The following is a 17441-nucleotide window of genomic DNA, read 5'->3' on the forward strand; positions in this document are numbered from 1 at the left end:
CGCTCTCTCTTGGACGTCTCTAGCCGGGGGCTTACACTCTCTGGAAAGTACCGTTGCCCTGGACAACGACAAACGGCACTTGGAACCCCCCCCCTCGCCAACAACTTGCAAAAACCCCAAAAACAAATGCAAATTGTGTGGGCTTCGTTCTCTCTTCTCTTCTTTTCTCTGAGTGCCTCTCTCAGAGTCTCTTGTACCTTTCTTTCCCCTGTATCCTCTCGAGGACTGTCTCTTTTACTCACGTGTTACAAATGAGCGCAATTGTTTTCCGTGTGCAACAAATTTTTTATGATTATCCGCCCCCCCACCCCCCACCCCCCGTCCCCCCTATGCGGTACCTCCTATAAACAGGGGTATGATGATTCCTCTGACTTTTTGTATACAAGTGAGCATCAAAAAGGAATCAAATGTACTGCAGATCTCTGAAATAAAGCCGCATTTATAGGGTATCACAAGTGTCGACCTTTGCAGCACATCTTGTGTCTAATTTCTTGCTGTTTTTGGCTCTGCCACCGCACACTTTGCCTGCAGCTTAAAGTTCTTTACGTTTTTGGTCTGCTGCATATACGATGCTCGGGTACTTTGCGGCATTTGGAAAAGCGGCAAGTAGCAGTCGCATTTGGAAAATCAGCAGAAAAGAGCATCAGAAGTACCGCAGCACAACTGCTGGCAATGGCAGTGGAAGTGGCAGAAGTGGCAGTAGAAGAAAAGCTTCAGTAGAGCAGGATTAACACCTGTTTTGTGTGCAGCACAGTGGCCGTGTGGCAGTGGCAGCGTGGCAGCCAAGCCTCGAATTTATTGTGTTTGTTTACAAGCTTTTTGCGTGCGCAAATTTTTCGTCCTGTAATGCATTTTGTTTCCAAGTTATGGCAGAGCGGCCAGCGGCGACTTAACGGAAAATTATGCTTCTGCCACAGATAATATGAAATGGAAAGTGCCACACAATTCGCATTTGCATTAAAACAGTGCCACTGCAGCACAACAAAAACGGAAAGTTAAAGACATCTGGGGGATTGTGCCCCCAGCTTATATGAAGATGAACAATTCCTGGGGATTGCCCCAGCCAAGTGGATTTATTTCGAGAGAGAGGTCTCCCTGGAAGCTTTGGCAAAACTTTTGCTTTTCAGGTGGAAGATTTCATCTTTAAAAGAACGTATCAAAACCCTTTAACCCTGCCTCAATAGACACATTTTATCTTACGATTTTAAGCCTTAAATTGATTGTCGAAATGGAAAATAAACGAACACCATTTCAAAATTGTATCTGTATCTGCAGCTGAGTGTTGCCTTTCGCATAAGCTGCACTCATGCCACACCTACGCTCTTCACATTTCACACTAGGCCATCAGCACAGTCCCTCTCCCTCTCTGTTGGCCTCTGGCATGGTAATAACATCGATTGGGATACATAAACCATAACGTCATAGCAGCATAGCACTTGGTTGCCCTGGCAACCCCTGCCGCCGCCCCCCCCTGTCCACACGGCGAAGCAATTAATGCAAAACGCTGCCCACACGCTCTAGGATGGAGAATTCAGTTCAAACTGCTCCTCTCCCCAGACTGCACTGCCCTTAGGTTTGGGCATTGCCTAGAGATGGGAGTGAATGAGCGTGAAAGGGTCGAGATTTCATGTGAAATGAGGGATCAAATTATTTTAGGGCTTTACCAGATCCCATAGAGAGTGAGCGAGAAAGAATAACCGAAATTTTCGTATCTGCATGGGATTTGAATCGATTTGGTTGGTTGTTCCTGCAGAGCGCTAATATATAAAAATATATATACACTATTATTCAGATAAGAAGAGCCTCGGAGCGACAGTTAAGCTGTACTAATGATAAATATATTTTTAATGAATTGTTATTGCCCACGATCGAACCCCTCTCTTCCAGCCTTCTCGATCACCATTGGAAATTACTCAAACTATCTGAACTATCCTCTAAATTCTTTAATACTTTCATAAACAATCACGTAACCATCTCCAACAGCCCTTGGATCTGGGCCGTCTCGTCTCCCTTGCGCTGTGTGTTTCGGGGGTATTGCCCATTGACCGCAGACATTTGCATAGGCATAGGGAAGGACAGCCTCTAAACAGGAGTCAACTGGCGCTTATGTTTTGATAGCCATGTAATTTCCGCCCATAAACAAGACCCATGTGCTAAACGGAGTACCGCCAGGGCCAGGAGCGAGGATGTAGAAGGCGTGGCAGTCAGCACCCAGACCAAATTCCGATTCTGATTCCGACGGAGATTCAGTTGGCAGGCATTCATGGCTCAAGTGCAAATTGTGTATAATGAAGCTCTGGGGACTCTCCGGGGGTCTCCGTTTAAGCCGAATTGATTGTTTAATGGGTTAAAGGGGGCATATATTGCCATGCAGGAAACAGAGTATATTGTGGGGAACAATATTCCACCACTTTTTCCTAAATTTGATCGCCTTTTTTACCAATAAAGCTCGGCCTTTCACCTGCAATAACTTCTTTATTAAGAGCAAAAATACCCAGACATCCCACGCTGCCGAAAAGTTCTCTGTGGCATCGAATAAAAGTCAAAACACCTGTATATCGCAGAGGTGTGCGGTACAAATATTTACAACGCTATCAATGCCATTATCAGGGCAGCATAACTTTGGCAACAGCAACAACAGCCAAACAGCAGCACAACACTTGAACGAAAAGTTATTAACATAAATTCTTGTACAAACAACGACCAAGGCGAAGGCGAAAACCGAAACTCGAACTTTGACTCGGAAAACTCTTGGCCGGCAGAAAGGAAAGAAAGTAAAAATGCAGAAAACTTTACCACCGCAAAAGTCAAAAGTGTTGGCCGCCCCCCGCTCTCTCCGGTACCCACAAACGAAGGTCTTACCACCTCATCATCATCATCTTTCGGGCCAAAATGTAGAGCATTTCAGCTTTCCAGCCATTTAAACTTGTGCCACGTACTACCTGCGCGATCGCCGGCTCCTCGGGGGGCGCCACACGAGTATTTAGAAATTTATTTAAAAGTACCCTAAGAGCAGGGGTGCCCCCCTCCCTCCCTAGAATTCCTTTTTCAACAGTTTTCCTTTCACTACGCCCAGTTACGCGCATAAATTGTGTTATGGAACTTTTTACCAGCAAAGGTTTTTCCAGGCAGTGAAAGTTTTTTGGGGGCCGTGTGTAGGGATTCCTCTTGAGTTTTGGTTTTTGAAACAATAAAGAGGGGGGGAAAATAATGTGAAATCAGCGGTGTTTTTTCTTACATCTACATATATAAAAAACTAAAATAAAACTGATTGAGTACCGGGTGCAAAGTAGAGTGTCGGACCGTGCAGCGACCCTGCTCTTTTATTTAATTAATTAACGAAACTGCTAACTAAGGATTAAAGTATTAATAGAAAATATAGAAAAGGAAAGAAAAGAAAAGCTAGTTTTACATTTAAGTGGAAAAACAATTGATCACAGTAGATACATTCATAAAATTAATAAGGTACATACATTATTTACAGTATTTATAAAAAGTTAATGGAATGTTATTGGAGGGATCTAGTAGGGAGATCCAGTGAAAGACACCTTTTGAGTCTTCTTTTCCTTGGCGGTTTAATTAGATACAAATTGTATTATAATATAATATAAACAAATATAATTTAAAGAATATTTCAGGGGATGCGGAATGGTGCGGCTTTTGTACTTATGAAGTAGGACTCTAAAAGGATCATCATAGCGTGTTTGGTCTATAGAGAGCTTTTTCCTATTAGCAACAGGAAAAACCAAAGCCCTTCTGCTACCAATTTTGGGAATAAAAGCTCTTTCTTTTACTTGAGTGCAGAGCTTAAATGTTTACAAAAGCTCCTACAACTTTTGGTAACATTTTCGCTGTTAAAAGGCTTTTCCACCAACCGCCAGAGCTTTGAGAACTCCCCCCAAAACCCTCAAAAAAGCACTCACTCATTAGGAGTCACACAGTTTACAATTTTTGATTGAGCTGCGTGCAGTAATCCCCTTTGAAACGCACATTTCCTGAACGTACTTTCCTTTGTTGCACTCCAATCTAGAAATTACATTTTAGGGGGCCTACAGAACGCACACACACACACACACACTTGCTGCTGGAAAAGTTTCAAGAGGCGGGGCGGTAGTGGTAGTTTCCTGCATTTTGAACTGCGGCCCCAAAAACTACTTTTGATTACTGCTGCAAGTACAATGAAGCCGCACTGCACCGCACTGGCACCGGCACCGGCACCACTCATTGCGCTTCCAGCAGAGGCAGTCAAGCATAACTTTTGACTCCATTGAAGGACCCCCCCAATCCATTCAATCCACCAATCCATCCCTCAAGCCATCTCCTAGCCCTCGATATGAGTTTCGGAAACATGGAAGCAAAACTTTCGCCCAGAGAAAGGCATAGAGTCGAGAGTCCTTTAGCTGGAAATGCTTATGTTGCGCATTGATTAAATTTGACTTAAATTGCATTACGGTACTCGTAAGAATATGTGTGTGTGTGTGTGTGTGCTCTGTGGAGTGTGGCATCGTTTTAGGCCATCGCTTGTGTGTGCCATTCTTATTGTCTCAAAATTGGATTCCTTTCTTGCCCCCCCTTTCACGACTTTCTAGCCACTTGTTGACTTTTCAAGCAGAATGTGAAAACTGAATCTGTGAGAGGCACTGAATATTTATTGGTTTAATTGAGTGGCTTTTGGGGCACTCGGGTCCAAAGTTTATCGAGTACTTTCCATTGATATCCCTGGATATTGTTGCAGTTGTCGAAGTACGAGTATTCTTCTCATAGATATTTATGGGGCTGCCTTGAAGTTATTTTTATATAACCAATTGGAGGTTGAATTTTAGTTTTTAGGAGGGTGTTGTAGGAAGGAAGGAGGAGGAGGAATGTTGTATGTAGGATGGCTAACTTTATTATGTATCTATTTAGAGATATGTAAAAGCCTAGGAGTTGTATGAATAGTGGAGACGGAATGAGACATGTTTTCCATGTTCGCGGAACGGCAAAGAACAAATTTCATTGGTACACGATTTTTTCAATGAGGATTTGAAAGTAGGATTATAGGCTCTCTTAAAATGTAGATGAAAAGCCTCTCCACTCTCATCACCTTTCTAAATCGGTAAACAAGTTTCCCGATGTCCCAGAACCCCAAATAATGACGGAATCACCCTAGAAACTGTAGTTTCCAACTCTCTTGTGGTCTCCTTACATATACAGGGTATCCCATTGCCAAGACACACCACCATAATGGACTCCTCTCTAGTTTCTTTGCCCTTCCTTTGCGCTTTGTCATCTTCAAAACGGCTCAATAATATCCTCATCCACTCTCGAGCCATAAAAATGGCAAAGATGAACTTAGTTAAGATCTCTCATACGAGTACGAGTTTGAGTACGAGTACCCGTCGTGTGTGTGTGTTGCAAGTGCTTTGTAATGCTGTCATAACTGTGGCCTTAGTATTTTTTGTGCGCCCTGTTTCTCTTAGCCAAGTTTTGTCTTCAGAATAGTTTTTTCAGTGCTCTTTCGCTGATGTTATTTTTGTGGCCCCATAATATGCCACCATACATTAGGAAACGTTAAAATGGCATAAAAAACCAGGACACAGCAGCGCAACAGTCAGCCCGCGACAACAATGTGACACCTGTTTTTGTCCGCCATTTTGTCATGGCTTCGCGGTCTCCCCCCCTCGCACATATGTATGTGTTTGTGTGTCCATGTGCGAGTGTGCATTTAGTGACATTTATGTGCAGTGCTCGGCATTTTATTTGCAGCTCAATGCACAGCTCAGAAAATTGCTTACGAATTGCTGCACCATGAGGTTGCGCTTCTTGCTGCTGCTGTTGCGCCGGCGGGAAGGAGATTGTCGTTGGGATGTATGCAATGTTGAGGCACTGAAAGAAAGCGGAGTGGAGTACTTTTGAAGAAAGAAACATGGGAAGTGGCTTTCATTGGGGGAAAAAAACTAGTTCTGTTCACTTTAGTCTGACTTCACTGTACCACTGTGCCACTTTATCCTTCGTTCTTCATTCAATCGTTGCTCTCCCAGCAACAACAACAATTCGTCACACGACCGACTAAAGCGATGCCTTCGAAAGAAGGAGAAGAAAAGGCGCGCAGCGACACGCACCAACATGCAGCGACGGTCGCTACCTGCCCAAACCCGAGTCACAGCTATTTCGTCTGTTGGTTCGTCGCCCCGTCTCTGTCTTTTCTGCAGCTCGTATGATCTTTGATCCTCTCACGCATGGCATGTCTTACTCTCCCTGATGCTAATTGCTCTCTCATCAGCAACAGCAATGCATTGCAGTCGGCTGAGGCGGCTCTCTTGCTCTACCAGGTCTCGCTTGAAGGCCGCGCTCTCTCGGCAAATACAAAACACTGCATGAACCAACGGGACTCGACCATCTGTGACTCTTCTGACACTTCTGTGAAGCATTTCTTCTTCCTGAAACTTCTCTCAGTGCCTCGCATGCATTGAGCCTTTTGCACTTTGCTTCATCTTCATCGCATATTCTCTTATTACTCTCACTGCTGGGGCTGTCGTTCTCGTTCTCTGCCTCCGTCTCGTGATTTTTTACGCGATTGTTGTGAGGTTTCCATAAAATTGTACAGGTTTTTTATTAAAATGTGTCACAGGGAGACCTGCTGCTGCACCAGAAGGTGGCGCCTCCACTTGGCCAACTATTACTTGCACTTTTCTCACGGAGAGCGGTATAGAATGTTGGTTTAAAGTTGGTCCCTCTCTCTCCGTGTCTCTTTTTAGCCAGGAAAACCGCCATGAAATATATATGGGAAAAGTTTTCCCATTTTCCCCCTGACTGTGAGGCACTGCCAGGGAGGGGGGAGGCACTGGTGGAGGGCTAATGAAACATAATCATTATGTAATAATTAGCACGCACTAAGCCATTGGCTGGCTGGATGCTGGAATGGTGGGTGCTCGTAATCTTCCGCAATGTCTTTCTCTGTGTTAGATAGTCCGTAACTTGTAAGCTGCTTCTCCTGCTTTTCCGGGCAGGGAAATGCCGGGGTGAGTCTCGACAAGCTTATAATGCAAACAACTTTTCCTGCGTGGGGGGTAGGCCAGTGGAAAATCGAGGAAAAACGGCCTGAGTTTTCTGGGGGGTGGTGTTTATTCTTTTTGCAGCCACTCTGTTCCCCTGTTGTTATGGCTGCTCCTTATTCGGAGGCGAAGACTGGAGAGCTTCGGTCAAGCGAGTAATTATCGCAATTGTCCTTTGAACGACACGCTCTGTTGATCTCTGAGGTGTTAACGGGGGCGGAAACTCGTTCATGCATTAAGGATATTGGATGGGGGACCGGCCTCATATTCGGACTCTTTGGCATTTTGGGCGGTTGATTTCATTATTTTATTGTTGTGCCTGACGTATACTTAATATTGGAGTGGCGAAATGGTGCATTTGGTATTGAAATTTAAGGGAAATTTGGGTATTCTAAGGATATTTGTACAGATCTTCACGGTACATAAATCTACGATCAGGGGGTTTCTTTTTATTCTCTTTGGGAGGATTTGCTTTTTTCCCTTAGAAGTCAGAGCCCTTCTTTTCCTGTCTCGTTCATTTGCACAACTCGGACGTATACTTAATATATGCCCTGCACACATTGCACATACGCCACCGCATCTCAATGAACAATGAACAGCGAACAGAGAAGCAGCAAACAATTTGTACGACTGCCGTTTAGCTCTAAGTGCAATTTAGTTAATTTAGCACTTGATTAACTTTTTAAACGAGGGTCCAAAAGAGTGCGGAAGAGAGAGAGACATTGAGGGGCAGACCAAAAAGCAATTGAAATGCGCATTGAGGCCAGTGGCTGTCGGAAAAACTCAAACTCCAAGCTGCAAAATTTCCCCTCATTCATTTAATTCTCTTTTTTTTCGAGCTCTGGATAAAGTTTTTAAACAGCATTGGTGTTTGTTGGCCTGTTGTTTGTTGGTAGTTTTGTTGTGGGTGTTGTTTATATGCGGTCAACAAACCAAGGGAGTGGCATCCCCGGCGTTTTGAGGCACGAAGGGATCGAGGGCTTTCTGGCCAATGTTTGGTCTCGAGTTAACGAAAGTTAACACACACACACACATACAAAAGAAGGCTAAAATTGGGTGGGAAATGCGGGAAGGCCAAAGAAAAGTTTGGAGGAAAAAACGAAGAGTTGATTGGGATTATGGTAAAGCGATTGCTTTCCTCTCTCTGATTTTTCTAAATATTTGCTGCCATTTCTAGATATTTTATGTGAAGTTTTTAGTATCATTTAAGTACCAAATATCCATTAAAATTATGATTTATTCCAAGAGCTAAATGGAGCCACACACAGGAAATGTTTGTGCAATTAAGTATAAATACAATTGAATGAATATTTTTATTTATTACAAAAAGGCAATGCCAAACTTCTGTGCGCCCGATAGTGGGGTTTTCCTGTCCCAAAAAAAAAGAAAGAAAAATAAGAGAAAACGCAGTCAAAGAACAAATTTCCGCCGGGCGTTGCCAAGTTCCTTACAAAAGCCGCTTGAACTCTTTTCAATAATCTGAAGGAGTACTCGTATGTGTCGTACATGTACCCGTACGAAATATGTATTGTATAAACATATAAATAAGATGACGACACGCCCAACACTTGGCCCTCGAATGCGAGAAAATGTGAAACAAAATACAAAAAAATATGCTAAATAAATGGGGATAAGGCTTTTGGCTCTCTTGGTTTCTGACACACATATGAAGGGTTCTTGGAGTCCTGCTGGAGTTCAGAGTTCACAAAGAGGGCGACCGGAATAGAGGGGGAGGAAGAGGAGGAGGAGGAGAGGTAGGCAGACGCCTTGGATTTGCATTTAGTAATTGAATTTTGTTTTGCAATTTATTTGTGGCTATGCCCATGCCAAAAACAACTTAAAATATTGTTGTTATAAGTAAAAATAACAATAGAAATATGGACAAACTTTAGTTGAAGGCATTCTGGTAGGTAAATACCCGATTAAATGCCCTAAAGATAATTTTCTTTTGATTGGAAGTGCAGTTAATCGTTCTGTTAAGATAAAGATACTTTTCCTTCTATTAAAAGATGTTTTTAAGAATAAATTCCGTCCAACTTTGGTTTGTTTTAATGGTTTTAGTTATAGACTATAGATAAACGTTAATTTTAGTACTCAATCCCACTCACGCTCTCCTGTTTTAATGCTCTCTTTAGCCATGCAACGCAGCCTGTGCGGCAGGCAGCACTTGCAACAAACGTGTTGGCAATTTGTGTTAAAAGCAGTTGCCTTTTATGGTTCAGGCCACATCCAACACTCTGTTTCGAACATATCGAAAGTTGATTTTTACGATAATGTAGATGAAGAACTTGCCTGCCCGGTGGGTCGGAGTCGGATCGTTAAAACCGGACAGGCCAGAACAGGCCATGCCCTTTTGGACAACTTTAAACTCCCCCATTAGGTCATATTTACGGCAGAGCAGTGCTCGAGAGGATAGGGATGTCTTCCGTCGCGTCGTCGCAGTCTCTTGGCTAGAAAGTGTTAAAGTTATCCGGAAAGGAAACGCGCAGAGAAGGAGCTAAAAAAAAAGATAATAAAAAGTTGCCAGGGCTTGCAGCTCATGATAATAAAAAGCTCGTGGCACGTGCTGACTCCATTGGACACGCAGCGCCTGGTCACGGATACCAGGGTCTCTGCGAAACATTTTTTTTTTTTTGCTGTTGCCTGTTGACATTCCACACTCCTTTCTGCCATTTGTGTATACCCATGGTGCGCTGCAGAAGTGGTAGGGTATATCGTGCAAAGAATTGCAATGCCATTCTTGATCAGCAAGGAAATCAAGAAGAGAGGACTTGGCTAAACCAAAAAGAAGGACATTAATCGCCCATATTTAATATATAAAAATAATTGCATACTTTCTTACACTCATGCATCAATCTAAATAAATTCTGCCAGCAGAACCTGTTAAAAAAATTAAAAATAATTATAATTAAAGAATTGTGTTATTTTTACACACATTTTGTTGTAGAAATATGACAACTAATTGCTTCAAAGGAATTAGCAATTCGAAGCTCTATGCGTTGTACTCTTAGCGCCAACGCATAGGTGACTATACTCTTCTTGCAGAAGCGCATAGAATGAGAAAGAGAGAAAACAATCAGCTAGAGCTGAGAGCGAGATCAGACACACGCTTCTTCACCATATCTGCTCTCTTCCGTCCGCAGTATGCGTATAACAACTGCCATCTCTCTTTAGCGCTACATACATCAACCTTTTTTTTGCTAACTTCACTCACGAGTTCAAGATCGCAAAAAAGATTGTAGCTCTGTCCCGTTCGCTCGCACTATTTCCAGATTGTTGACCTGCTCTTATGAGAGCAAAGCGCCGAGTATAAAGAGAGTCGAATGTGAAGATTAAGAGATAAAAGGGTGCATAGAAATTGGCTGTTTTGAGTTTTCCTTTTTTGCTTTTTCTTTTGTCTGACCAGCAATGAATGCCATGTACATATTGTTCTTGTAATTGCCAGTCCCTTAATGGAAGGTGAGGACAAAAAGAATTATATAAAGATCACAGGGAGTTCCACTCCGCACCGCACTCTTAATTGTTGTACTGTGCACTCCCCGCACCTTTGCAAAGGGTATACCCATTGTCGTCACTCCCAACGTTAATGCGCTCTCCTGTTTGTCTTTTTTTTGTCTTTCAAATAGATTTCAAGCATCAGCTATGTGAGCATTCGCTCGCCTGCAGCAATTTGTTGCTGAATGATGTGTGAAGGACATAAAAATGCAGCCAACGAGTGGAGCGTGCGGGAGGAGTGTTAAATATATATATGTATATAGTATATGTATGTGTGTATGTGTGGGTGTACAAAGTAGACAACTGGGGGCAGCAAATACTCTGCTTGATGAACGTGCTGATAGCTGATAATACAAAGGCAACGGATGATAACGAAGAGCGACGACGCGCGTCGATTGGTGTTGACAATTTAAAGCCCTCTCCAGGGGGTGGTGTGTGGGGATCATGCGGGGATTAGTGATGAAAAAGTGCAATATAGTTGGCGAAAAGTGACGAAAAAAGTGTGTAAAGTATGAATGAATAGTTTGTGGAAAAGCTTAGGGGACTGAAAGTGAAAAAATATATAGATAGTGTTTATTTTTTAGAGGAAATGCTTACGGAACGATATACACATATATACTACGCCTTATCTTTCCTGATTCTCTCTCAACTATTTGCCATTAATTTAATTAATAAAACAGGCTTTCGCTTTGTTTTTGAATGCCAGAATCGTCCAAGATACAAGATTTTCAATTATTTGTTGACACTTTTTTGTTGCACAAACAAAACACAAAAACAAAAGTTAATTTTATTACAAGTTGAAATTTCATATTTGTTGCACTGCCATGCACTTTTCAATTTTGCTTCCAGCTAACTTTTGCTGCAGCCAGTTTCCCATCCCCCATCCGGCCACGCCCACTTATATTGTTTACAACAACTTTAAGCCCGCAGACCGGGGCTAAAAGTTTTCCCTTTGGCTGTCGTCTTCGACTTGAACTCTGTTTCTGACTCGACTCGACGCTCTGTCTCTGGCTTTGCGGGCAGACGGGGCGTATGAATAATTAAATATTCTCCAAGAGACAGACAGAGCCGAGAGCCTTGAAGACACACGGCGTTCACATATCCTTGAGCTGCACTTTGTTTACGAGTGCAGAATATCACCCCAACAATGTATTTTCTTTCAGCTCCCGCAGGTGTTTTCTTTTTTCCCCATTACTCCCGTCATTTGCATTTCTCATTAAGCCGCACTGCAACCGCGTGCCGCTCACCCCTCCCATCTTAATGAGTGGGCCAAGAAGTTGGCCGAAAGCAGATTAAATGAAACTCGCAATTTTCGGCAGAATTCTTCAAGGAAAAAAATTAAAGGTAATACAATTCAGGGTAATTTCTTAGAAGGAGACCCAAAGGAATGGGCTATAAATACACAAATTTCGGCATGAAAATAATGTTTTTTCTATGAGAATGGCTATGGAATTCTGGGAAAATTAAAGAGAAAGTTAAGGAAGTGTGATAGGACCAAGAGATACCCTGTTTTTGGGAGGGACCCATTCTTATTTATCTCTCTTGATTTACTTCCAAATATGTTCCCATTCTGGCAATAAAAATGATCCAATCGATGCAATATTTTAAATATAATTAAATAATAGCCACTTTAAAGGTTCTGTTAGTTATGGACTCCAAAGGAAGGGAAAGAGAACTTTTTGTGATATTTGCTGCTCATATTAAAAATTCAATACCCACCCATTTCTCGGGATATGTTGTTTACCCAAAAAATAGTAGGTTTCCCATATTCAGTAACCACCCAACAATGGCCTTCTAATTGCCCCGATACTCGTACTCCACTTTGTATTCGTATTCCTTTGTGGCACATTCGCGCGGGGGGCATGTTTTGTATGCCACAGAGGCCACAGTGAAAATTTACACAACAAAATATACTTAAGAGATAAACGATTCATGCAAATAAAGCAGAAAGTACCCCTAACAAGATTTTCAGCACAGTCAAAAGAAAGGAGAGCGAAAACCATGGCAAAAGTGGGGAAAAAGTGGAAAAGCTGTCTACGTGTTTGGCGTCAAAATGGCCCAGGAAGGGAAAAGCTAAAGAAAACGAGGGGGAACGTTGTGAGTTGCTGCGGACACCGCAACTCTACGGTTATACCCGATACTAAGTCAGTATGGCTCTCCTCCGGCAGACGCCGCTAATATTTAACGACACGACAAAGAGTGCGTGCGAGAGAGACAGAAAATCAGTCTGAGCGTGACGTCGGGCGCTGCGTAGCCACTGCAAATTGATTTGTTCCTTTTGGCTATAAAAATGATCTGATCTGATCCAGATTCAGCAATCTAATAGATATGGTCATTATCTATGATTCTGCGTTTTTAGTTTTCTCAAATCTGCAATATTGTGGATGCAACAGATTTTCGTCCTTTGTGGGGGCGGATGGGGGTGGGGCGAAATTCTGAGATATACGTTTTATAGTGACATCTTAAAGGAGTGTGTGCACCAAATTTGGTTACTCTAGCCTTAATAGTCTCTGAGATTTGTGGTTGCCTCAGATTTTCGTCCTTTGCGGGGGCGGAAGGGGGTGTGGCGAAATTTGGACAGGAAACGGTCAAGGTCCGACATCACAGGAGTGTGGATACCAAATTTGGTTGCTCTGGCTTTTATAGGTTCTGAGATCCTTGAACTCATATTTTGCAATTGGCAAAACCGACCATGAAACCTGTGTGTTAGAGTGAGACAGAGCGAGAAAGAGTGAAATTGTTTTCGTGATTCTGGCTGTAATAATTATACGATCTGGTTCAGATTTTGCACTCTAGAAGATATAGTCATCTTCTACGATTCTGCGTTTTTAGTTTTCTCGTATAGTCGAAATTGTGGATGCCACAGATTTTCGCCCTTTGTGGGGGCGGAAGTGGGCGGGGCAAAGTTTTGAAATATTTTTGGAGCAGTGACATATCACAGAAGTCTGGATCCAAAACATCGTTGCTCTAGCTCTTATAGTCTTTGAGCATTAGGCGCTGAAGGGGACGGACAGACGGACGGACGGACAGACGGACAGACGGACAGACGGACAGACAGACAGGGCTCAATCGACTCGGCTATTGATGCTGATCAAGAATATATATACTTTATAGGGTCGGAAACGATTCCTTCTGGACGTTACACACATCCACTTTTACCACAAATCTAATATACCCCAATACTCATTTTGAGTATCGGGTATAAAAAATTAAGTCCAAATGCGTCCGTCGCGTTTCGTCTTTCGTTAATATTTGTAACTTTTCTGCTCAGTTTCTTGCCCTTTTTCTTGTTTTTTCTTTTACAAAGTTTTCGGAAGAGAGGCGCCCCGGCAACACACAAAATTCCTGTTTATTTTTCCAGTCATGCATAAAATATTAAATTATTAGTTATGAAGTGTAACAAAAGTAAGCAGGGAAATACGAGTATGGATGGAGTTTTGCACCACAATTTCAGACGCTCTTCCGTAGCTCTTTTTACTCACAATTCTGCACTGTTTCACATTCAGTTTTTCCCCACAATTTTCCGCAATTTTTGGTTACAATTTAAAAGCCAGAACAGAAAATAATTTAAGCTGATTATTTTTTTGTTTACTTCAGTGTCAAAATTATGACAATTTGGTTGGGCCGCTAATTGAAATTGGTTTTTCCATGTTGTTGTTCCATCAGTGCCATTCAATGATTGAATTTATGGTGTGTGTCTGTGTACATAATACCCGGGTATCACTGGTAATTAGATTGTTACTCTGTGGCTGCCGTGGGTGGCAACATCCCTCAATCGGAATTATTTTACAGCAATCACTGCCACATCCTCTCTGTCCATTTGCCAATTAACTCTGTGCCGGGCGAGTCGTTAAAGGGAGTTCCTTATTGATTGGAAAAAGGAAAAGGGTCATGCCACAAACGTGCGGCCACGAGGAAAACCGACACCGCCTGCTTATCTAAGAAAAGTCTTTGGCACGCCGCAAAAGACGGTGGAGAAGCGAAAGAGCAGTAGAAAAGTGGGCGAAAAGCGAGTGAAAATGAAAAATTACACACAAAATGAAAACTAAAATTCAGTTGAATTAATGGTATTATCAAACGATGAAGGTGGCTCGACGGTTAGATGACCTTTTTCATATTTTTGTGCCGATTAAACGTTTTTTTGGTAAATTAAAATAATAAGAATAATACAAAATTGTCTCTCTTAACTGTCATTGTAACAATAAATTGTGCCATTTATTTATATATTTTGTGTGCTTATGATTTTACATTATTATAAGCTTACTTATGGAGAGGATATGGAACGAGAGGGACCTTCGGGAATTGTTTTTGGTAAAAGTTCGTTCAACATGATCATTTCTCGAATTTGTGTCTCGTTTGGTGGCATATATTCGTGTTTGCTCCTATAGACCGACGATATATTAAAGTTCAGGCGATGCATTAAGAAGGTACCATCCATTACCACAAAATCAAAGTCCAGACCGAAGAGGACTTGCAGCTGTAGAGAGAGTTTTCGAAGAGCTAGAGTGACTTCTGTCTAGGGTTCGTCTGTCATTAAGACTTACCCTTGCGCTGTCCGTTGTGTAGGGATTATCCAAATACCTCTGATCGTAGAGCGGCTCATAGAAATTAGTGCTTACATAGGCGGCACAATTTTCTGGGGATTTTCCCACTCGATAAACGGTCATTTCGCCATCCGGGACGGTAGTGTTAAGCCACCTTTCAAGACCTTTCAATTTTTTGTACTCTATGGCTGTCAGAGATTCGGAACCATTGAGATATGGCTGAATAAATCTGGGTAGATCTGATTTGTATTTGGGAGGATACATTGAGTTTCGGGTATAACTGTTATAGGGTAATATGGGCACACAAAAGACGCTGTTTGGGAAGGAATATTAATAATTAAAATTGGAAAGAGAAAAGCCCCTTTAGAGCGAAAACTTTGAATAAAGATTGAAGCGATTTTGAGAGTAGTTTGAGTGAAAACTTGAGGGAAAAATTTTCTGATACAGAGATAAATTTTTTAAACGGAACCTTTAAATTTTGTGTTCACAAACGAGCGGCAAGAGATGTTTTGATGATAATTCATGCACTTCGTTTATCCCCTCCTTTCCAGCTAACGACCTATTTGATAATAATTATAAATTAGTTTCCAGTCTTCCGCTACCGGGTATAACAAGATTCCACCACTCAACGAAAATAAAACAGAATAAAAAGGGAATGAAAAAAGGTTATAAACAACAAAGGTACGCTCAGCGAGTCAAGCTTTATGGCATGATGAAATTATACACGGTGGTCCGCTCCACAAACGTGCTCTCTTTTCGGGTTCTATTTTTCTCACTACAGCAGTAAACTATGTTCTTCTCTCTCTCATCAAACATGGCGTCAAAGAGCTCTCAGTGTGCTGAGCGGAATATAAGACCCTACGAGAGAGTTAGCGGACCACCTTGTGTAATTTGATCATGCCTTAAAGCATTTACTCAGTCGCTTTGCCATTGTTAGAACACTTCGCATGTCTCTTCACTCTCAAACTCTAAAAATTATAGGGAATGCAAAATAAGTCGGAGTGGGACAGCAAAAGCATGAGCGTCCACGAGATCAAGCGATAAGACATTTGCAATGCTACTCTCTTGCTTCGCTTTCGATTTATTGCTTGCACTCGTTGCTCTCTTCGCTATAACTTGTTTCCCGCTCTTCACTGTAAATCGTTTTGCACTCTTCGCTCAAACTAGCCGCGCTGCTCTCTTCGCTTATCTTTGCTCTCACTCTGCCACCCTTGAAGCGATTACCTTTAAGTCAGCGTATTACACAGCTTACCGAAGCTCTTATCGCATCGCTTCGCACTCATCAACAAAACTCACCTTCGGAAGGGGTTCGGCAGCTGCACCTCCTGTGCAAATTGAAGAAAAGTTTTAGCAAAATTTCGTGTCGGCAGCAAATTGAGTTCCAGGGGAAATACAAAATGTGTCCTGGCATTCTGACGGGCCACATTCTTGAGCAAATTCATGGGATACTTCCATTTTTCACTATACTCAGTGGAGGGCACGAATTTGGCATCCATTTCCTCGGGTGAAAGACATTTAAAGCCCCGTTCGCGGTTCGGCTGCATTCTGCGCACTTCATCGGTTAGATGTTCATTGTCAAGGACCAATTGCACGGACACCCAGTTTGTAAAGCTGCCGCCAAAGATCGAGCAATACTTCAGATGGTAGAAAGTATACAAGGTGGGTTCAAAGTCCTCCGGGCCCACAAAGACAGCCACACTAATGGGTGCTCGCCAGCGGACCATCAACCATTCCAGATCCTTGAGGTCGTCGTACCTGCCATGGGTGGTCAGGGTCACACTTTGATTTCCCTGGAACTCCGAGCCCCAAGCCACTATATAGTCGTGATAGATCCAATAGTCTCCATTCTGTTGCAAACGAATGCGTGGCCTCTCGAAGATTCTGGCATCTTGAAAGGTGCGTCTCATAAACGGAAGTTGGGTAAGCCGCAAAAGCACTAAATAGAAGCCTAGCAACAAGAGGGTCGCCAGAATGATCAGTTTTCCTATGAAAATTCGTCGCCAGTAAAAGGAAAACATTTTGGAATGGATTTTTGTAGAATGGAACTATCAAACAAATATTTTAGAACTATTTTGACTTGTGAAAAAAGTGCTACCAATCCAAATATTCTCTAAAGCATACCGCTAACGAAACCTGCCATTAATCTTACCTTAAAGAGAGCCAGAGGAAGAGCCAGAGGCAGCGGCCAGAAGCAATAACCACCTGCGATAGTGGTAACACAACGGAATAGGCTCATAAATTCTCTACAATTTATAATTTCACACCTACAGCGGAATGAGAGCCATAACGAGAGTGCCAAAAGGAGTGGCGGGGGTCTCTGGGCCCAACTATTTGCCAATGTTCAGTGGGGTCTGGTGGTCGGGGGGTC

The 17441-nt window shown here is 42.5% G+C and overlaps 1 protein-coding gene across 2 annotated transcripts; it reads right to left on the reverse strand.

The window, feature by feature from the left end:
* Positions 1 to 14712: 14712 nt before the first annotated feature.
* LOC6596546 lies at positions 14713 to 17058 on the reverse strand. Of its 2 annotated transcripts, XM_026987807.1 has the most exons (4): positions 16370 to 17058; positions 15074 to 15386; positions 14971 to 15006; positions 14713 to 14911 (listed from the first exon to the last, which is right to left on the reverse strand). In XM_026987807.1, exons 1-4 carry the CDS (start codon positions 16978 to 16980, stop codon positions 14774 to 14776), a joined length of 1098 nt encoding a protein of 365 aa, XP_026843608.1. In that variant the 5' UTR covers positions 16981 to 17058; the 3' UTR covers positions 14713 to 14773. The 2 variants fall into 2 exon arrangements, with proteins under 2 accessions (XP_026843608.1, XP_002021683.2); XM_002021647.2 differs by having other exon boundaries at positions 14713 to 15006.
* Positions 17059 to 17441: the final 383 nt, after the last annotated feature.

Source organism: Drosophila persimilis, unplaced genomic scaffold, assembly GCF_003286085.1.
Source record: "Drosophila persimilis strain 14011-0111.01,24,50 unplaced genomic scaffold, DperRS2 tig00000124-arrow-pilon, whole genome shotgun sequence".
Taxonomy (NCBI): Eukaryota; Metazoa; Arthropoda; class Insecta; order Diptera; family Drosophilidae; genus Drosophila; species Drosophila persimilis.